This window comes from Pristiophorus japonicus, chromosome 13, assembly GCF_044704955.1.
Source record: "Pristiophorus japonicus isolate sPriJap1 chromosome 13, sPriJap1.hap1, whole genome shotgun sequence".
In the NCBI taxonomy this organism is placed as follows: domain Eukaryota; kingdom Metazoa; phylum Chordata; class Chondrichthyes; family Pristiophoridae; genus Pristiophorus; species Pristiophorus japonicus.
Genome location: NC_091989.1, coordinates 54,648,670 through 54,671,532, shown reverse-complemented (window position 1 = coordinate 54,671,532; position 22,863 = coordinate 54,648,670). Strand labels below are relative to the sequence as shown.

The 22,863-nt window shown below is 43.5% G+C and overlaps 1 protein-coding gene across 5 annotated transcripts in view; it reads left to right on the top strand.

Annotated features, from left to right (window-relative positions):
- Nucleotides 1-22,863, top strand: part of lrrk2 (leucine-rich repeat kinase 2) — a 234,783-nt gene that overhangs the window by 190,737 nt on the left and 21,183 nt on the right. For all 5 annotated transcript variants that reach the window (XM_070897488.1, XM_070897489.1, XM_070897487.1 and 2 more), the window contains 6 exons: nt 7,057-7,203; nt 7,639-7,751; nt 13,308-13,498; nt 13,700-13,860; nt 17,006-17,176; nt 18,811-18,911. In XM_070897488.1, coding sequence (XP_070753589.1) covers nt 7,057-7,203; nt 7,639-7,751; nt 13,308-13,498; nt 13,700-13,860; nt 17,006-17,176; nt 18,811-18,911 — 884 coding nt within the window. The remainder of the gene's footprint in view (nt 1-7,056; nt 7,204-7,638; nt 7,752-13,307; nt 13,499-13,699; nt 13,861-17,005; nt 17,177-18,810; nt 18,912-22,863) is intronic.

Genomic DNA, 22,863 nt, shown 5'->3' with positions numbered 1-22,863 from the left:
CGTCAGTGGCCGGACACGCCCCCTTTTGAAAAAAAATTCTGTTCAAAAGTGAAACTGTTCTAAATGACTAGAACTGCAGAAAACTTAAATGTGGAGAATTGCGATTTCTAAGATACTCCGTTCTCCACCAGTTGCTCCTAAAAATCAGGAGCAAATCATGTGGAAACTTGGGCCCGTTATGCTGAACTTGTATTGAACCTTGGTTAGACCCCACTTGGATTACTGTGTCCAATTCTGGTCACCGCATTATAAAAAGGATATCATCATAGGCAGTCCCTCGGGATTGAGGAAGACTTGCTTTCCACTCTTAGAATGAGTCCATAGGTGGCTGAACAGTCCAATACAAGAGCCACAATCCCTGCCACAGGTGGGACAGACAGTTGTCGAGGGTAAGGGAGGGTGGGACAGGTTTGCCACGTGTTCCTTCTGCTGCCTGCGCTTGTTTTCTGCATGCACTCGGCAATGAGACTCGAGGCGCTCAGCGCCCTCCCGGATGCACTTCCTCCGCTCAGGGCGGTCTTTGGCCAGGGATTCCCAGGTGTCGGTGGAGATGCCACACTTCATCAGGGAGGTGTGAGGGTGTCCTTGTAACATTTCCTCTGTCCACCCTTGGCTCGTTTGCCACGAAGAAGTTCCAAGTGGAGCGCTTGCTTTGGGAGTCTCATGTCTGGCATGTGGACAATGTGGCCTACCCAGTGGAGCTGATCAAGTGTGGTCAGTGCTTCAATGCTGGGGATGTTGGCCTGGTCGAGGGCGCTAATGTAGGTGCGCCTGTACTCCCAGGGGAGTTGTAGGATCTTGCGGGGGCATTGTTGATGGTATTTCTCCAGCGACTTGAGGTGTCTACTGTACATGGTCCATGCCTCTGAGCCATACAGAAGGGCGGGTATTACTACAGCCCTGTAGACCATGAGCTTGGTGGCAGATTTGAGGGCCTGGTCGTCGAACACTCTTTTCCTCAGGTGGCCGAAGGCTGCGCTGGCACACTGGAGATGGTGTTGAATCTCCTCATCAGTGTCTGCTTTTGTTGATCAGAGGCTCCCGAAGGAATGGGGAATGGTCCACGTTGTCCAGGGCCGTGATCTTGATGACTGGAGAGGCAGTGCAGTGCGGCGAGGACAGGCTGGTGGAGGACCTTTGTCTTACGGATGTTTAGCGTAAGGCCCATGCTTTCGTATGCCTCAGTAAATACGTTGACTATATCCTGGAGTTCAGCCTCTGAATGTGCGCAGATGCAGGTGTCGTCCGCGTACTGTAGCTTGACGACGGCTTGGGGTGGTCTTGGACCTGGTCTGGAGGCGGCAAAAGTTAAACGGCTTTCTACTGGTTCTGTAGTTTAGTTCCACTCCAGCGGGGAGCTTGTTGACTGTGAGGTGGAGCATGGCAGCGAGGAAGATTGAGAAGAGGGTTGGAGCGATGACGCAGCCCTGTTTGACCTCGGTCCGAACATGGATTGGGTCTGAAATGGATCCGTTGGTAAGGATCATGGCCTGTTTGTTGTCGTGGAGCAGGCGAAGGATGTTGATGAACTTTTGGAGGCATCCGAAACGGAAGAGGACGCTCCATAGACCCTTGCGGTTGACAGTGTCCTTGTATTTGTCCTTAGATGCTCTAGTAATGACTCCACGAGGTAGTGTGTTATACTTGAACTGTAGTGACCGTAGTCCTTTATTAGTTAACTCCAGAGTGAGGATCACACCTGGTGGCCTGTCTTTTATACTAGGCCAGGTACGCCTGTACAGGTAACCTACAAGTCTCCCACTGCTGTGTCCTCTGGTGGCACACCTTGTGATAGTACCAACAATAACCATGTAGGATACATGACACTTTGTAAGGTTGAAGAAGGCCTTTGTATTAGGGTTGGCGCTGCTCCCTGCATTTTTCCTGCAGCTGTCGCGCTGCAAAGATCATGTCCGTTGTGCCCCGTAGGGGACTAAATCCGCACTGTGAATCCGCACTATGACTTCAGCCACAGAAGAAGACGGTTGAGGAGCACTCTAGCGATAACTTTCCCAATGGCTGATAGCAGGGAGATTCCTCTGTAGTTGCCGCAGTCGGACTTGTCCCCATTTTTAAAGATGGTCACGATCACTGCATCTCTGAGATCTCCTGGCATGCTCTCCTCCCTCCAGATGAGAGAGATGAGGTTATGTATCCGCGCCAACAGTGCCTCTCCGCCATACTTTAGCGCCTTAGCAGGGATTCTATCCGTTCCCGTAGCCTTGTTGTTCTTGAGCTAACTTATGGCTTTTCCTACCTCGTGCAACATTGGGGTTTCGCTGAGGTGGTGGCGGGTCGCATGCTGCAGGATGGAGTTGAGAACACTCGAGTCAAAGGCAGAGTCTCGATTGAGGAGATCTTCGAAGTGCTTCTTCCAGCAAACCCTGACTGCCTCGGTGTCCTTGATGAAAGTTTCCCTGTTCTTGGCCAGCATTGGAGTGGTGCCACTGATGAAGAATCCTCGCACATCATGGCTATCGGCCAGTTGTTGTATCTCCTGCGCTTTCTCCATCCACCACCATTCTTTAGGTCCCGGGTTTTTTGTTGGACCTCAGCCTTGAGCCACCTGTAATATTGCTTTGCTGCTCCCGAGTTGGGTTGTTGCTTGAGGCTTAGAAATGCTCTGCGCTTGTGATCTATTAGCTCTTGGATCTCCCTGATCATTCTCATCAATCCAGTCCTGGTGTTTTCTGGTTGAGTGACCAAGTGTCTCTTCACAGGCACTGGTTATGGAGGTCTGTAGGGCAGACCAAGCGTTGTGGGCATTTTGCATCTCAGGGTCATCAACACATGCCAGGTTACCTGTGAGGTGCTGGCTGTATAGGGCTCTTTTAGCTGGGTCTTTAAATGTCCCGGCATTGACTTCTTTGCGGCACTACTGCTGCTGTCCCCTCCGCTTTGGGGCTATGTTGATGTCGATGATGGATCGGATTAGGCGGTGGTCCGTCCAGCAGTTGTCAGCTCCTCTCATGGTGCGGGTGATGCGCACATTTTTGCAATCCCTGGCTCAGACGATGACATAGTCGAGCAGGTGCCAGTGTTTGGAGCGAGGGTGTTGTCATGATGCCTTATATTTGTCCTTCTGGCAGAACAGGGTGTTGGTGATGAGAAGTTCATGTTCTAGACATTTTGTCAGGAGCAGGGTACCACTGGAGTTGGCTTTCCCTACCCCCTCTCTGCCAATCACGCCTGCCCAGAGGACTGTGTCTTTGCCGATCCTGGCATTGAAGTCACTTAGGAGGATCGCCCACAGGAGCGCGGGACAGGGATGTTTCAAGGTTGGAATAAAAACCCTCTTTGGTCTCATCCGTTGCATCGACTGTTGGGGCGTACATACTGATGACTGTGGTGCATTGGTTCTGGGATAGGGCGAGTCGAAGAGTCATGAGGCGTTCGTTAACCCCACAGGGGGAGTCTTTGAGGCTGTCGACCAGCTCATTTTTGATGGCGAAGCTGACTCAGTGAAGGTGGCGTTCTTCCTCTGATTTCCCTTTCCAGAAAAAGGTGTAACCTTCACCTTGTTCCTTGAGCTGGCCTTCCCCTGCCCGCCGGGTCTCACTTTGTGCGGCGATGTCGATGTCAAAGCGTCTAAGTTCCCGGGCAACTATGGCAGTGCGGCGTTCTGGCCTGTCGCTGTTGGAGTTGTCCATGAGGGCCCTGACATTCCAGGTCCCGAACTTCATGTTAACGGAGTGGAAGATGCCTGTGCGTGAGTTCTTTTAACATGGGGTGCCCGTTGCACACCGGCATCCACACGGGCTTAGCAAAGCAAGATCTTGGTCCAGTGGCAAGGGGGTCCAAGACGACTGGAGACCAGGCACTGCTGTATGAGCCTAATTGCCTACGGTGAGATGTTTGCCACAAGCTCGGCGCCGAGTAGTGCCCTTGATGGTGGGTGGTCTGAGGCTTGGTTGGGGGCAGGCATTAGGAGGGTCAGTTGTCTGCTGGAGTTCCAGGTGGGAGGTCAGCAAGGAGTGGAAGGGTGGAAGAGTCATAGCTGTGATGGAGGGGTGAGAGCCCGCTGCTGGAGGGTTGTAGGCTCGCTGCAGAAGGGGGGGCGGTGATATCCCGGTCAACTGGTCGGAGGCTCACCTGCTCGTCGGGCGTCGTCGTGAGTAATCCGGTTTCAAATGTCTGAAAATGATGCTAATAAAACACACCAAACTAATTCCTAGTTAGATTGGGGTACAGTATTCAATTCCTTAGTAAAAAAATTTTTTAAAGAAAATAATTCTTAAAAATTCCTCGACGTTGTTTAAAAGTTTCTCCCGAATGTTTAAAAATTTCTCCAGAAGTCTTAAAAGTTTCTCTTGAAGTTTAAAAAAGTTTCCCAAGTTGTTTAAAAGTTTAAAATGAAAGTTAATAGTAAGTTACTTACTTTGGTATTGTTCCATGGGTGCTGCCAGGATATAGAGACACTAGAGAGGGCATAAAAAAGATTTACAAGGATGATTCCAGAACTGCTAAATTATTACTGTCTGGAAAGGATAAACAGGCTGGGTCTTTTTTTTTTCTTTTGAAAGGAGAAGACTGAGGGGTGACCTAAACAGGGTCTTTAAAATTATGAAAAGTTTTGATAGAGTAGACACAGAGTGTGTTTCCACGTGGGGTTGAGCAAAAATAGATGCTATCAATATAAGATAGTCATCAAGAAATCAAATAGGGAATTCAGAAGAAACTTCTTTATCTAGAGAGTGGTGAGAATGTGGAACTCACTACCACAGGAAATGATTGAGGCAAATAGTATAAATGAATTTAAGAGGAAGCTAGATAGCATATGAGGGAGAAGAGAATATGGCGTTATGATAGTTAGATGAGGAAGGATGGGAGGGGGCTTGAGTGGAGCATAAATGGCGGCATGGACTGGTTGGGCCAAATGGCCTGTTTCTGTGCTGTATATTCTATATGATTCATTATTGTACTTTTTGAATTTCATAGCCATTTCTCAGCCCAACTACTCAATCTATGCAGTTCCTTCACCTTGTCAGTAGTAAAGTTTGGCAGTTTTGTCTCTCCCCGTGGAGCTCCCTTTATCCACAAATACTGATATCATCTCTTCAAAGAATCCTAATAGGTTTGTCAAGGCGATCTCTTCTCTCTCCAATAGACACATAGGAACAGGAGTAGCCATTCAGCCCCTCGAGCCTGTTCTACAATTCAATGAGATCTTGGCTGATCTATGACCCAACTCCATATACCCGCCTTTGGCCAAAATCCCTTAACACCTTTGGTTAACAGAAAGCTATTAATCTCGATTTAAAATTAACAATTGATCTAGCATCGATTGCCATTTGCGGAAGAGAGTTCCAAACTTTGTGTGTGCAGGTGCTTCCTAATTTCACTCCTGAAAGATGTGGCGCTAACATTTAGACTATACCCCTAGTCCTAGAATCCTCAACCAGTGGAAATAGTTTCTCTCTATCTACCCTATCTGTTCCCCTTAATATCTTGAAAACTTCGATCATATCATCCCTTAACCTTCTAAATTCTAGGGAATGCAACCCTCATTTGTGTAATCTCTCCTCGTAACCTAACCTTTGAAGTCCAGATATCGTTCTGGTAAACCTACACTGCTCTCCCTCCAAGGCCAATATATCCTTCCAAAGATGGAGTGCCCAGAACTGCTCACAGGACTCCAGGTGTGGTCTAACCAGGGTTTGTACAGCTGCAGCATAACTTCTACCCCCCTTGTATTCTCATCCTCTAGATATAAAGCTCAGCAATCCATTAGTCTTTTTGATTATTTTTTGTACATTTTAATCTTTGTACCTAGACCCGCAAATCTCTTTGGACCGCCACTGTTTTTAGCTTTTTACCATTCAGAAAGTACCCTATTCTATCTTTTCTCGGTCCACAGTGGATGACCTCGTATTTGCCTACATTGAAATCCATTTGCTACAGTTTTGCCCATTCATTTAATCTGTCGATATCCCTTTGTAATTCTATGCATCCATCTTCATTGCCTACAATGCCATCTTTGTGTCATCGGAAAATTTGGATATATGATATAATAAAGTCATAGTGGTTTGCCTTGATTGCTTGATGCTCCTTTAGGTGTTTTGCAGTACCCTTCTTCAGGATAAACACTAAAATTTCATAGATAATAGATGTCAGGCTCACTTCGCTCCAATCATTTTGTCACAACTCCTGATTCTCCAGAAGTTCCAGCCAGAGCTTAACAAATTTCATTGGTCCTTTCTTTCTTGGTCCCAAAGGCTTATCCTCAGCTTTAAACATTTCAGCCATATTTTAAAATAATTATTTACTGTTAGTCTTAAAATGTTCTACTTGTTTCACCAAAAGCCAGGAGACCAGCCCTGTTTCAAGGTGGAGCATCAAAGGCATGCCAGGAACAGCACCAGGCACGCCTTAGAAACAGGTGCAAACCGAGTGAAGTTACTACACAAGACTACCTGTCTGCCTGCTAAACAATAAAAGCAGTTTATAGATCGAGCTGAGTGGACTACAAACAGATCATCATAAAGCTCCGTAGCCCTACCCCATCCAGTTGCAAATGATTGTGAACAACTGGCATCTCACAAGAGCAGAAAGTTCCATGAACATTCCCAGCCTCAATTGTGGTGGAGCTCAGGAGTGTGGAAGGCAAGCCAGACATATTTGCCATAGGCGGAGTGAATGATCCTACTCACCCGCCTTCCAAGGCTCCCACCCTCCACCCATACATAACTGCATTCAGCCACTTCAGCTAACTCCACCATGACATTAAGAAATGCTTGGACACAGCATCCTGGGCCTTAACAGCATCCCAGTTCTAAACCATTTAGTACGGACTTGGATCTTATGAAAATTGGCTCTTAAATGCCTTGAATAGATTGCAACACAGTTAGCACTCCCAACAAATGTATGAAATATGGATTGTTTAAATGGACAACAAACCAATAAGATTTTTATGTGTAGGTATTTCTAAACATATCACGAGAATATCTGTTTTGAACCATACCCTAGCAATAGTCAGTGTAGGAAAGGGAGGGTGTGGACATCATGTAAAGCAGCAATTGGAATTTTTATTATATTCTGTTGTGTTTTCTTCTGCAGAGGATTTTTTGACTTGTCCCACTGATAGAAGCAACAAGATATCTATTTCTCGAGTTGCTCCAGACCTTGTGTTGGTTGATCTACCCAATAAGATTATGCTGGATGTTAACCACCTTGAGCTTGAACAAACACCCGACTTTTTGTTGGGTAAGATTTAATTCAGATCATTTTTGCGATTTTATTCTTTTGGTTGTAAAACTATTAACTCAGGTTGAAGATAAAATCTTTGTTTATAAATTGAGTTATTGCAATGATGTGAGAAACATCAACTGCTAATTTTTAATCTGGGTTACACTAATATGATCTGTTGAAAATGTTTCCACTGCAAATTAACTAACGTGCTGCATTGAGAACTTTGAAGCGGGCTGATCCAACAACTAAGTTTGCTTGAAAAGAAAGTTCATACAGCGGGACAGTTTCTATTCCATTAAGACATTAGTGCTGAATTTTATCGTTTTTTCAAATGTATACCTAATTGGGATTTCTAATGAATCGATTATTAAATCTTATTAAAATATTGATTTGAAATTCCTGCACACTTCCTTGGTAAAATGTCAACATCAACTTTCTTTTCTTTTAAAGGTGATGGAGGGTTTGGGTCTGTCTATCGTGCAACTTACAAATGTGAAGAAGTGGCTGTTAAAATTTTTAACAAGCACGTGTCACAGATGTACCTTCATCGCCTTCTGAGACAAGTATGTAAAAAAAATTGTGTTGCACAATGCACCTTCGTAACTGTTTCATAGAGAAATAAATTATAGGGGGAGTACTTTCAATCTAAAGTGTTTAAACAAAAAATTGGTTACCTCTTGATTTTTATTTTTTGCTTCTGTGGAGATGTTTCATTTCAGTTCTCCTTTCTCTGCAATGTATGTATGTACTGCTGTGATTATTTACACAATACCTAGCAGGTGCTGGCTTTTCCACATCTTGATGTCTCCTAATTACCAATCCATATGTCACTCTGTGGAATTCCTAGTAGAGCTGCTTATGGACACTGATTAACTATAAGTTACTGCTCAAAATAATATGGTTCAGAGCATTAGAGGTAGATGGTGTATGATTATTATTGACCATAATTAAACATACACTTAACAATAGCCGTTATGAGTTTTTATCCCGGAAAATTCACACGTTAACAGCAAAATGGTCAGCTGATGAGACCTCATCGAATTCTGAGGTCTTTCTTCCTGCAGTGACTGTTTGTTTTATATAGTTTTTTCCCCAATCCTGTTGTATTTTAGTATTACCTATTTTTCCAACCACTTGTAATAATATAGCACCTTTAACGTAATGAACCGTTCCAAGGCACTTCATAAGAGTATTATGAGACAAAAAATTTGATACCGAGCCACATAAGGAGAAATTAGGGCAGGTGAAAGAGGTAGGTTTTAAAGAGCATCTTAAAAGAGGAAAGAGAGGTAGAGAGTTTTAGGCAGGGAATTCCAGAGCTTTGGGCCCAGGCAACAGAAGACACGGCCACCAATGGTTGAACGATTAGAATCCAGGATGCTCAAGAGGCAGAATTAGAGGAGCGCAGGTATCTTGTCGGGGGTAGGGGTGATTTGTGGGGTGAAGGAGATTACAGAGATCGGGAGGGGAATTCCCTGGAGGGATTTGAAAACAAGGATGAGAATTTTGAACTTGAGGCCTTGCTTAACCGGGAGCCAATGTTGGTCAGCGAGCACAGGGGTGTTGGATGAGCGGGACTTGGTGAGGGTTAGGACACCTGCAGCCGAGTTTTGGATCACCTCTAGTATACGTAGGGTAGAATGTGAGAGGCCAGCCAGGAGTGCGTTGGAATAGTCAAGTCCAGAGGTAACAAAGGCATGGATGAGGGTTTCAGCAATGGATGAGCTGAGCTAAGGGCGGAGACAGGCGATGTTACGAAAGTCGAAATAGGCAGTCTTAGTTATGCTGCAGATATGTGGTCGAAAACTCATTTTGGGGTCAAATATGACATCAAGGTTGTGAACAGTGTTGGGGAGAGGGATGGAGTCAATGGCTAGGGGACAGAGTTAGTGGCGGGGATCAAAAACAATGGCTTCGGTCTTCCCAATATTTAACTGGAGAAAATCTCTGCTCATCAGACAAGCACGTCAGATAACCATTTAATGTTGTCGGCGGGACTGAGCATGTCTGAGACCTGTTCCTCAGCGCATCTTCATTATGCATTCGCATTTCTGTTTTGTCACACACAACATATCACATTTGTAATCCAAGGTCATCCCACACGTGACATCAGATATAAGCATTTCCGAAGCTCTCAAGTTTTCTTATTAAAAGATTTTGGGAATGCACTGGTTCATGACAGATTTTACATTTGACGATATTCAAATCAGTTTGAGTGGCAACTTGAAGGAAAGAAAGTTGGTCTTACCACAGGTAAAGGGTCCACAGCTAGATAGGGAATGGAAGACCAACAGGAAGAGCAGTGCAAGGAAGGTAGTGCAGGGATCCCCTGCGGTCATCCCCCTACAAAACAGATACACCGCTTTGAGTACTACTGAGGGGGATGACTCATCAGGGGGGAGCAGCAGCAGCCAAGTTCATGGCACCGTGGCTGGCTCTGCTGCACAGGAGGGCAGGAAAAAGAATGGGAGAGTGATAGGGGATTCAATTGTAAGGGGAATAGATAGGCGTTTCTGCGGCCGCAACCAAGACTCCAGGATGGTATGTTGCCTCCCTGATGCAAGGGTCAAGGATGTCTCAGAGCGGGTGCAGGACATTCTGAAAAGGGAGGGTGAACAGCCAGTTGTCGTGGTGCATATAGGTACCAATGACCTAAGTAAAAAACGGGATGAGGTCCTACAAGGCAAATTTAGGGAGCTAGAAGCTAAATTAAAAAGTAGGACCTCAAAAGTAGTAATCTCAGAATTTCTACCAGTGCCACGTGCGAGTCAGAGTAGGAATCGCAGGATAGCTCAGATGAATATGTGGCTTGAGGAGTGGTGCAGAAGGGAGCGATTCAAATTCCTGGGACATTGGAACCGGTTCTGAGGAGGTGGGACCAGTACAAACCGGACGGTCTCCACCTGGGCAGGACCGAAACCAATATCCCACGGGGAGTGTTTACTAGTGCTGTTGGGGAGGAGTTAAACTAATATGGCAGGGGGATGGGAACCTATGCAGGGAGACAGAGGGAAATAAAAAGGAGGCAGAAGCAAAATATAGAAAGGAGAATAGTAAAAGTGGAGGGCAGAGAAACCCAAGGCAAAAAACAAAAAGGGCCACATTACAGCAAAATTCTAAAGGGGCAAAGTGTGTTTAAAAAAACAAGCCTGAAGGCTCTGTGCCTCAATGTGAGGAGTATTCGGAATAAGGTGGATGAATTAACTGCGCAGATAGCAGTTAACGGATACGATTTGACTGGCATCATGGAGACATGGCCCCAGGGGGACCAAGACTGGGAACTCAACATCCAAGGGTATTCAGCATTTAGGAAGGATAGACAGAAAGGAAAAGGAGGCAGGGTGGTGTTGCTGGTTAAAGATGAAATCAATGCAATTGTAAGGAAGGACATTAGCCCGGACGATGTGGAATCGGTATGGGTGGAGCTGCGGAATACCAAAGGGCTGAAAACGCTAGTGGATGTTGTGTATAGACCACCAAATAGTAGTAGTGAGGTTGGGGACAGCATCAAGCAAGAAATAAGGGATGTGTGAATAAAGGTACAGCAGTAATCATGGGCGACTTTAATCTACACATTGATTGGGCTAACCTAACTGGTAGCAATGCGGTGGAGGAGGATTTCCTGGAGTGTATTAGGGATGGTTTTCTAGACCAATATGTCGAGGAACCAACCAGGGAGCTGGCCATCCTAGACTGGGTATTGTGAAATGAGAAGGGACTAATTAGCAATCTTGGGGAAAAGTGACCATAATATGGTAGAATTCCTTATTAAGATGGAGAGTGACAAAGTTAATTCGGAAACTAGGGTGCTGAACTTAAGGAAAGGTAACTACGACGGTATGAGGCGTGAATTGGCTAGAATAGACTGGTGAACGATACTAAAAGGGTTGACGGTGAATAAGCAATGGCAAACATTTAAAGATCACATGGATGAACTTCAGCAAATGTACATCCCTGTCTGGAGTAAAAATAAAACTGGGAAGGTGGCGCAACCGTGGCTAACAAAGGAAATTAAAGGATAGTGTTAAAGCCAAGGAAGAGGCATATAAATTGGCTAGAAAAAGCAACAAACCTGAGGACTGGGAGAAATTTAGAATTCAACAGAGGAGGACTAAGGGTTTAATTAAGAGGGGGAAAATAGAGTACGAGCGGAAGCTTGCAAGGAATATAAAAACTGACTGCAAAAGCTTCTATAAATATGTGAAGAGAAAAAGATTAGTAAAGACAAACGTAGGTCCTTTGCAGTCGGATTCAGGTGAAATTATAATGGGGAATAAAGAAATGGCAGACCAATTGAACCAATACTTCGGTTCTGTCTTCACGAAGGAAGATACAAATAACCTTCCGAAGGTACTAGGACAGTGGGTCTAGTGAGAAGGAGGAACTGAAGGATATCCTTATTAGGCGGGAAATTGTGTTAGGGAAATTGATGGGATTGAAGGCCAATAAATCCCCGGGGCCTGATAGTCTGCATCCCAGAGTGTTCAGGGAAGTGGCCCTAGAAATAGTGGATGCATTGATGATCATTTTCCAACAGTCTATCGACTCTGGATCAGTTCCCATGGACTGGAGGGTAGCTAATGTAACACCACTTTTTAAAAAAGAAGGATGAGAGAAAACGGGTAATTATAGACTGGTTAGCTTGACATCGGTGGTGGGGAAGGTGTTGAAATCGATCATGAAGGACGAAATAGCAGCGCATTTGGAAAGCGGTGACAGGATCGGATCAAGTCAGCATGGATTTATGAAAGGGAAATCATGTTTGACGAATCTTCTGGAATTTTTTGAGGATGTAACTAGCAGAGAATGGACAAGTGGAGAACCAGTGGATGTGGTGTATTTGGACTTTCAGAAAGCTTTTGACAGGTACCACATAAGAGATAGTTGTGCAAAGTCAAAGCACATGGTATTGGGGGTAATATACTGACGTGGATAGAGAACTGGCAGACAGGAAGCAGAGAGTCGGGATAAACTGTCCTTTTCAGAATGGCAGGCAGTGACTAGTGGAGTGCCGCAGGACTCCGTGGTGGGACCCCAGCTCTTTACAATATACATTAACGATTTGGATAAAGGAATAGAGTGTAATATCTCCAAGTTTGCAGATGACACTAAACTGGGTGGCGGTGTGAGCTGTGAGGAGGACGCTAAGAGGCTGCAGGGTGACTTGGATAGGTTAGGTGAGTGGGCAAATGCATGGCATATGCTGTATAATGTGGATAAATGTGAAGTTATCCATTTTGGGGGCAAAAACACGAAGGCAGAATATTATCTGAATGGCGGCAGACTAAAAAGGGGAGGTGCAACGAGAGCTGGGTGTCATGGTACATCAGTCACTGAAGGCGGTGAAGAAGGCAAATGGTATGTTGGCCTTCATAGCTAGGGATTTGAATATAGAAGCAGGGAGATCTTACTGCAGTTATACAGTGCCTTAGTGAGGCCTCACCTGGAATATTGTGTTCAGTTTTGGTCTCCTAGTCTGAGGAAGGACGTTCTTGCTATTGAGGGAGTGCAGCGAAGATTCACCAGACTGATTCCCAGGATGGCTGGGCTGTCATATGAGGAGAGACTGGATCAACTGGGCCTTTATTCACTGGAGTTTAGAAGGATGAGAGGGGATCTCATAGAAACATATAAGATTCTGACGGGACTGGACAGGTTAGATGCAGGAAAAATATTCCCGATGTTGGGGAAGTCCAGAACCAGGGGACATAGTCTTAGGATAAGGGGTAGGCCATTTAGGACTGAGATGAGGAGAAACTTCTTCACTCAGAGTTGTTAACCTGTGGAATTCCCTGCCGCAGAGTTGTTGATGCCAGTTCATTGGATATATTCAAGAGGGAGTTAGATATGGCCCTTGCGGTGAAGAGAATCAAGGGGTAAGGAGAGAAAGCAGGAAAGCGGTACTGAAGGAATGATCAGCCATGATCTTATTGAATGGCGGTGCAGGCAGGAAGGGCCAAATAGCCTACTCCTGCACCTATGTTTCTAACTTTCCCAAACTAAAGCATCTTTGGGTACAATTTGAGCTTGGATCACCGATTGTGCCCAAAGCGGAAACTCTATCCCACTGTTTTCATCTGTAGAAAATTAATAAGCTTATGCAATTCTATAATATTCAGGAGCTTGCAGTTCTTAGTTATCTGCATCATCCCAGTTTGGTGTCTTTATTGGCGGCTGACTTTCGACCTCGGATGTTGGTAATGGAATTGGCTCCCAAAGGCTCCCTGGATCTCTTGCTTAGCCGTGAGAAAGACCACCTTAATCGAACACTTCAACATCGGATAGCTCTGCATGTGGCTGATGGCTTAAGGTAACTATAATTCAGTGCACTGCAATTCACTATAGTTAGCACCAATACATTTTGGAGGCGATGGATATAAATCACGTGATTAATGACTCCACCGAAATCTGCTAATGAGATTGTTGCTTTATCACTCCCAGGTATAAATTCTGTAAAATGTTTGGTTATATTTGCTTTTAGCTGTGTTAATATATATATATTTTTTGACAGATACCTGCATTCATCAATGATAATATATAGGGATATGAAGCCTCACAATGTGCTACTGTTCAACTTGAATCCTAACTCAGCTATAATTGCCAAAATTGCTGATTATGGCATTGCTCAATACTGCTGCAGAATGGGAATCAAGAGCTCTGAGGGGACACCAGGTAGAAACTTATCAGTTTACATAAAATATACTTCAGTGGATCCTCCCTTATTAGAAAATGATTAACTGTTTTTTACTTCTTGATCTTTCTGTGCTCATAAATGCAGTGCATTTGTCATTCAGTCATAACTCTGCCCATAATTGGAGAGCTATCTAATACTCCTTGGATTAATACAGAACAGTATGTAAAATGAGCATGTGAAAAAGGACAGGTAAAGACCAGCTGGTTGATCAAGCCTGTCCCAACTTGGCATGGTGTGACCTCTGAATAGCATCCGCTCCTTCCATGCAGCCATGCAATCTCCTGAGGAAGGTGAAAAAGACTTTGGTCAGTTGAGGAAAAACTCTGGGTAATTCCTCTCCCAAGTAAGCTCCAGGAGACCACAGTGACTGGATGACCGAACCCGAAAGATCCGTCTACCTTCTATGTGTAGAAATGTTTTTCACTCTTAAGAACTCTTCCAGCTCTCAAATATTTGCAGTGAATCCACACTCACTGCATGTGTCGACAAGCTACTGCCGAGATTAGTGACACTGCAAAAAAAAAAAAGTACCTCCGAGTACCAAACCAAGCTCCATGCTTTTGAAACATAGAGATGTGTCCCCTCGTTTCCCCCGAACCTATCTAGCTCAAATAACTTATTCCCTTGTCTAAATCTAATCCTTCCATGATCTTAAAAGACCTCAATCATATGTCCTCAAAGTCTGTTTTTCCAAAATAAAAAGCCACAGTCTCTTAGTTTGTTCTGGTAACCGAGTGCCTTTAAGCTACATATCAATCTAGTGGATCAACTCTGAACCTTTTCTGGGGCCTCTGTATCTCCCATCATGTGATAATTAAGGACATGCAAATTAATTAAAGGACAGCATTTCAGGTAGAACGATTAAAGGACAAAATTAAAATGCTGCAAACACTGACAATCATGGCACAGAAGTGCAGGGCTGTACCCAGGTTCTCCCATGACTCCCTTCGTATGCTTATGGAGGGAGTCAACACGCAGCGAGGTCCTTTTCCGGGTGGAAGGAACCTCCCCAGGAGACCAAGATAGCCTGGTTGCATATTGCAGAAGAGGCGATTAGCACGGATGTCGTCAGTGGGACCTGGGTGCAATGGCGCAAACCTTTCCATAATCTCATTAGATCAGGAAACCTGAGGACATACTCGCCTTCAATCTGCTGTGCCTCTCGTAACATCCCCATCACTCTGGCTTCCCTACCCTACTCCTACACATCCTTAATCACACCAGCTTACCTTGCACCTCCACACAACTCTCTCTCTCTCTCTCTCTCTCTCTCTCTCTCTCTCTCTCTCTCTCTCTCTCTACATTATCACATCCCCATCTTACTAGCCACCCTCACACTCTCTCATCCTAGTGCAATCATACCATTAAACAACACGCAAGGGTAACCACTTGGGTGTTTTATGCAATGTTCATGTAAAGTTTCTGTTAATGTGGTGTCAAACATTGAAACTTTTATTTTCAACACTTTGCATTCTTGGACAGATTTGTGTGCACCTTTGGAAATGGCTTAGTAAGTTGCAGTGAATAGTGAGACATAACGGTACCCCCTGCAGTGATGAGTTTGAAAGGAATGGCTTGGGCATTGTAGGGATGTTTTATGGTGTTGGTGTGGGATGATGCCAAACTGATGCATCATATGGCAGCCAGGGTGTACAGCGTCAAGTGAAGTAAATCTGGCCAAGGTGGAGCCATTCCTGGCTTCCTGTGCACCAATGTGTTTTGGGTACTGATGCCCTCTGTCCTGTGCAGTATCAGGTGATTGCAGAGAAGGTTTTTGGTGTTGTTGGTGTTGGCGCTGATTGTGGTGGGATTCTGAGGATCAAGGTGAAACAGTATAAACCATACCTATGCTGGTGGAATAGATGGCAGGTGAAGTTGAGATGACCGAAGCAATCTGTCAGTAGTGAGAGAGGTTGTTCCAATGAGGTGGCACTGGATGGAGAGTTTGCTCCAAACACTTACAGCCTGCATAAAGCTCAATCTGTGTTCCAAATGTTATAAGCAACAGTTTCTGAGGTAATGATCATCCATGATCTTATTGCATGGTGGTGCAGGCTCGAAGGGCCAAATGGCCTACTCCTGCACCTATTTTTCTATGTTTCTCTGTTTCTGCACTTGGAAAGTGAGGTGGGAGCTTTTATAGTACATTTCAAGTTGTCAAGTAATCAGCTGATTCAATGGCCACTCAACTCCCGTCTCAGGTTAACAGACATGGTCCACGAGCAGTTTGGACCCCTTGGGCGAGCAGTTAAAGTTAAAAGGCAAGGTTAAAACAATTATTAAGGGTCTGTCAATAAGCCAATAATTGTTTCAATTGGGTCGTCAGCCTCTGCGGGTCGGGTCCGATCCAATATCACAGACGCACCATTGTGGTGGGTTAACAGCGGGTTTCTAACCCACTGTCAGAAAAATCAAATTTCCCACCCAACCCACCACCGATCGCACCCGCTGACTTCCCCCCCCCCCTCCCCGCCCACTTCCCGGAAAATTCCGGCTAATATAATTCTCCTATTTTAAGCATCTTGGTGAGATCAAGTACTGCCAGATAATAGCATAATATAGATGGCAAGTAAAGCTCCTTCGATTTTTGTCCCAGCAACATGTCTTGACCGACCCTTATGAAAAACCCTCCCTTCCCTGTAGAATGACCATTTCTGCTCCTCATCGTCGCTATTTTTCTAATTTGTTACCAGTTGTGCTGAATTAGGGGCCATGTTTGTGTTGCGGTATTATGCATACAATCGAATATATTGGAACTGGCCAAATACATTTCACATTGGACTGTTGCATGCAACTGTGAGTTTTGTGTAATATGTTTAGAAAGACATTGAATATTGAGGAAGTGAACAGCCACTGTTGCAGTACTGTGCTTCATATAGCAAAAGCATTGAGCAGAATCACTTGAGATGTTAAAAGGGAGCGAGAAGCTTATTTGGGAAGTATTCGGGTCCTGGAGAAATGTTGGAAATTGGGATGGCAAATAAAATGGAGTGAATTTAAGGCCAAAACAGACGACTCCTGTTTCTAAACTAGTGTACCTGTGATTTAGAGGAATGATAAATAAATATCATTGTAGTATTTTGATTTTGCCTTCGAATTTGCATAATTATTTTCTTTTGTTAGGATTTCGAGCACCAGAAGTTGCAAAAGGAAATGTCATCTATAATCACCAGGCTGATGTCTATTCCTTTGGATTGCTTTTATATGATATAATTACCAATGGTGAACGAATCTCTGAGGGAATGAAGTTTCCAAATGACTTCGATGAGATGGCGATTCAGGGGAAATTGCCAGGTATTTTTCTTTTAAACTGATGAATTACAAAAAAATCTGATGTAACTTTTAAATGAAAATATTTTGGACCATTTCCCCTTCATGCCAGTGCTTTCTGCTAGAAATATTGACTAATTCACATGGTTGGGGTTTCCAAGACCACGAGGAATATTGCTCAGCAATGTGACATGTGAAGTATGGCAGAGTCCATTAGGGTGAAACTATTCCGTAGTATAGGCTTTTTTATGTTGTGGTAGTGGCGTTGGATACCCCAAGTCTAAGTCTCATGCACCTGGCAATTATTGGGACCCACTTCAATCAGTGGTTTGGTAGATCTGCTAAAAATGGTCTTTCGAGCAGCTGGATTTCGTGAGATAGCCTTGATGCACAGAACATCGTTACCTCATTATCAAGCCAATTACTCAGAACAAATTCTTGTCTATGATGAAGCTATGACCTTTGATTTGCTAAAGCACAAACTTCCAGAATTGAGGAAAGCAAGGAGAAAGTTAAAGTGACCTATAAAACCCTGATAGTAAAAGGGCCATGGCTCTGATCTTATTCCCATTGAAGATGCTTAGACATTTTAAAACTGCCCAGGTTCCAATTATATTACTTTTAATAGGTCCCAATTCCTTTTAAAAGCCCTAATTTTTCAAACCGTGAACAGGTTTCGGTATTTCAAGTTTGAAGAAGTCTTGCTTTATGTAAAAAAAAAAAGGATGAGATGCTCTCCCAATACGCACGATTTCTTTATTGCCAAACAGGCACCGCTTTCTCCTGGTTTGTTCCTGAGATAAGACATTATGATGATAAAGTTTTAAAAATTTGACATTGAAAACTCTGATCACAGCATTACCAACAGGTGTAACAGATATTGCAGGTAAATGTGGGCACTTTTATAGTGGCATTATCCATAGGACTAAGTTGACATAGGATATTTCACTGCATTTTTTAATGTATAATTGTTTATCACTTTGGATTGGTAAAATCAGCATGCAGAACCAGGAAAAAAGCCACTCCCACATGAGTACCATTCACCAACAATGTTATTTTCCAGATTAGCAGCACAGAGGTTTTCCGGCTCTGATTGTCAACAAGGATGGAGCTGGGTGACCCTTAGTAGATGTATTACCCTTCCTGTTGAATTTAACCCATGTTCATTGTGTGGAATTTAAAAATGGTTCATCTAGTTTTAATTTACAATGATACTTTGAAAGTTGTGTGTTTTCTCGCCTGTTTTGGGCCTTAAAATTTTTTTTTTTTCGCACCCATTTTTACATTTTTGTGAACATTTCTGTTTCCATCCTGTGTTTGGGACCCAAGTAAGAATATCCAGTTTGATTGGGGACAACAGTGTGCTTTAATTTTATATTTCACATGTAAATTGAAACATTTAGAGTCTGGGCATTTTGTGCTGTGAATTTTATGTTAGATGGAATTATGTTTCTCATCATTCTACCTGATTTAGAATGGATGACTTGTTTTAGTGGGGTTTTTTCTCCTTATGATTCAAGGATTGTTACTGTTGCAAAATCCAAACATATTTTTTATAGCCTTTGTAAGAGGTGGACTTTTCACAGCCATCACTATCCGAGTAAGACTCTAAATACTATTAAATGTTTGGCTCTTAATCAGTGTTCAAACCTTTTTAGATCCTGTCAAAGAATTTGACTGTTCCCCATGGCCTGGTATCCAGAATTTAATTGATGATTGTCTGAAACAAAATCCCGAGGACAGGCCTACAGCTTCTCAGGTAAGATTATAAAACGGTTGGAAACTAAGCTTTAAGCAGGCACCAAAATAATCTATGCAATAATAATGTATATTAGTCAGTGATGTGGAGTATTACAAAGATACTCAACACAAGTCTGTTTTGGAGAAAAGAATCGTTTATTAAGTACTCGATCGAGGGAGAGACAGCTTCTATACGAGTTCAATAACTCGGTGACCCAAACCAGCTGTTCTCCCCGAACAATCATCGGGTTACTGTTTTTATACAGTTAAAATACGTACAAAATCATGAAGTTCCGTGCGGAGGCTTTCCATTTGTTGTTTCCCTGTCGCATCACAAAATTTTCCCCTACCTACTATGATTAATTGGTTAATACAATTATATTGACAGCAAGCTTCGTTACCTCCCCTGTGAGCCTTTTATCTGATAAGTTACTTGCCACATCATTCTCAGGTCTGCACACTCTTGTTCTCTTGGCCTAACTGCTTTCAACCAGTTGAGATGTTTTTCAATCGTCTTTTGTTTCCCGTAATCTCTTACCACCCCATGTGACTTAGCCTTGGAGTGTATTTTTCCCAACTGTCTGGTTTATACTGTGATAAGATGATCTATCTTCCTGAGAGTTCTAATTTTATCATTTTCCCTGTGTTTGTAGCACGTATTTTTTCTTTTTTTCTCACAGCCTTGCTTTTGGTTTTTAACTTTACTTAATTAGGTCCCCTTTGGTTAATTAGATTACCTCTAATTTTTTTTTTTCCCTACAGTCAGCAAATGGAAGTTGGATGAAAATTTGTCCAATATGGATACATTTATGTAATGTGTAGTTCACTTTATTTAAAATTGATGCAGCAGCAACTGCTCTGAGAATGTTAGCTGTACAATGCAATTCACAGCTGGCAGCACTCGTGGCAGGAAAGAGTTTTGTGCTTGAGGGCATATAATTGTATTTATATGTAGAAATCCACTCCTGGTCACATCAACAGATGGTGGAGAAGCATGTATAATCACACAAGGTGATCAGATAAACAATACCAACAATCTTGGCAACCTATGGAGACAAAGGCATGCCGAGGACTGCAAATATATATCAACTATGTTTGAGCAGTTTTGACACAACTTCAACCACTGTATATATTTAGACACATTTCATTCACATCTGGTTCGGAGTACCTTTAACCAAATTTCTCAGGGAGCAAGAGTGCTGACTTTTAATGAAGATGGAATCTGGATTTTGAATGTGGTGTTTAAAAATGTTATTTAACAACAAACTGACAACGAAATAAACCATGAACAATCTTCTTAAAAGAGCAGGAGGAAAAAAAAATAACAGGATGGCCAACTCTTCATCGGAAAGACCAGCAGCAATAACTGAATAATTTTCCTGGGGTCAACATAAATACTTAACATGCCAGGTGATGGGGCCAAGGATCATAAGATTTCAGATGGAAAAGTGGAAACTTTTCTCTTAAATTTGAGATGGCTGCGGTTATCTCTACTTCAACACATTATTTGATCTATCTGATCTGGTGTGAATAAATAGATGGTTGTGGAAAACATCTCATCATAAGCATTAAAGTGTCAATCTTATTGGGTCTGTTACTAGCCATATTATACAAGCCTTATTTTTATTTGGTGGTATAGTTTCTTTAAAATTATTTTTTGACTCAAGCTCCAGGTGTATGAATTTCATCTTTTTGGGATATTTAAAATTGTTGTGAGATGCTGCTGATGGATCTTACAAAAAAAAAAGAATGATTTAGTGTGGGCAGGAGGAGAAATTATCTTAAAAAATAATTGTCGCGATGTATTGGTAAAATGAAAAGTAAAATTTCCATCACTCAATTGTGTTGAGAAATGGTGAGATCACCGGTCCATTGTTCCCATGGCTCAAAGCACTATAAATGGCACAGAATAGTAGTTTGTAATAGGTCTTAAATAATGACAGCTGTAAAAAAAAAAAGAGAAGATTTTATTGAATAGATGCATTTACATGTTTTTTGAGGTAAAATTATATTATCTTTATTTGTATTCAAATAGTCAATTCACTCAAACAGTTCATTTATTGGGCCACTCGAAGGCTTCACAAAAGCTGTCATAGGATATTTCCACTGATAAGGGGAGACTACAACTGGAGGACAAAGGGCCCAAGTTTCCACACGATAAAAAACGGGCGCCGGAAAAAAAACTCGCAATTCTGGAGCGTTCTGCAGCTCCTTGTCTGTTTGGCGCGGCGCCCAGGGGGGCGGAGCCTACACTCGCGCCGATTTTGTAAGTGGGAGGGGGCGGGTACTATTTAAATTAGTTTTTTTCCTGCCGGCAACGCTGCGCGTGCACGCGCAGTGTGAAGGAAACATTGGCACTCGGCCATTTTTGTAGTTCTTTGTAGCTGTTTAATTTTTGAACATTTTTTAATAAAAGCACATTGCCATCAGCACATTAGCACTTGCAGCCTTCTCACTGTCTCCTTCCCCCCTCCCCCGGCGGGAAGAACAGGCGCCTCCTCCCCCCCCCGGCGGGAAGAACGGGCGCCTCCTCCCCCCCGCAGGAAGAACGGGCGCCTCCTCCCCCCCCCCCCCCACCCCGCGGGAAAGAACGGGCGCCTCCTCCCCCCACCGCGGGAAAGAACGGGCGCCCCCTCCCCTTCCCCCCCCCCCCCCGCGGGAAAGAACGGGCGCCTCCTCCCCTCCCCCCCCCCCCCCCCCCGCGGGAAAGAATGGGCGCCTCCCCCCCCCCCCCGGCGGGAAGAACGGGCGCCTCAGGCTGACTGCAGCATTCTCCGTGCCTGAAGCACTTTCACACAGGTAGGAAGATGGTTTATTTAATCTTTTCTTTGCTTATAAATGTTTATTCAGGTTGGATTTATTTGTATAATATTTGTAGAAGTATAAATAAGGATTTATTGTAGAATTTAATGACTTCCCTTCCCCCCCCCCCTCCCCCGCCCACCTCGTTCTGGACGCCTAATTTGTAACCTGCGCCTGATTTTTTAATGTGTAGAACAGGTTTTTTCAGTTCTACAAAAATCTTCACTTGCTCCATTCTAAGTTAGTTTGGAGTACGTTTTCACTGTGGAAACTTTCAAATCAGGCGTCAGTGGCCGGACACGCCCCTTTTTGAATAAAAAATTTTGTTCCAAAGTAGAACTGCAGAAAAAAGAATGTGGAGAATTGCGATTTCTAAGATAGTCTGTTCTCCACCAGTTGCTCCTAAAAATCAGGCGCAAATCATGTGGAAACTTGGGCCCATAATCTTAGAATAAGGGGCAGCCCATTTAAAACTGAGATGAGGAGAAATTTCTTCTCTGAGGGTTGTAAATCTGTGGAATTCGCTGCCTCAGAGAGCTGTGAAAGCTGGGACATTGAATAAATTTAAGACAGAAATAGACAGTTTCTTAAATGATAAGGGGTTATGGGGAGCGGGCAAGGAAGTGGACCTGAGTCCATGATCGGATCAGCCATGATCGTATTAAATGGCGTAGCAGGCTCAAGAGGCCATATGGCCTACTCCTGTCCCTATTTCTTATGTTCTTATATACTTTGCTTTTGTAGTGGTGGCTTTAAGTTGGATTGATCCCAGATCAGATTCTATTTCCTGCAAATAAGTCTGCTGAATTAAGCTTTCTAAACTGTGTTTAGTGGTCTGGTTTACATTAAAACCAGTTCGGACAGCTTCATTTAACTCCTCCCATGGCAATTTGGTTAAAAAAAAGAGTGGTGGCAAAATCACAGCTGATTTTTTTTTTTACTTTCCCCATATAATCATAGCATCTCTCCTATATCATGCAGCATATCTTATTTTCTGTCTGTCCTGCCATCAGTTTCAATGAATTTCTCCTCATTCCCATTGTAAGCTGTAATGAAAGTTAGACATTGTTCTAAATGAATGAAGATTTTCTCTCTGTGCTTTATTGCAGCAAAATTGTTAATGTTTTCCGTGTGTGTTAGTTTGGCTGAGATGACGCAGTAAGTCATAA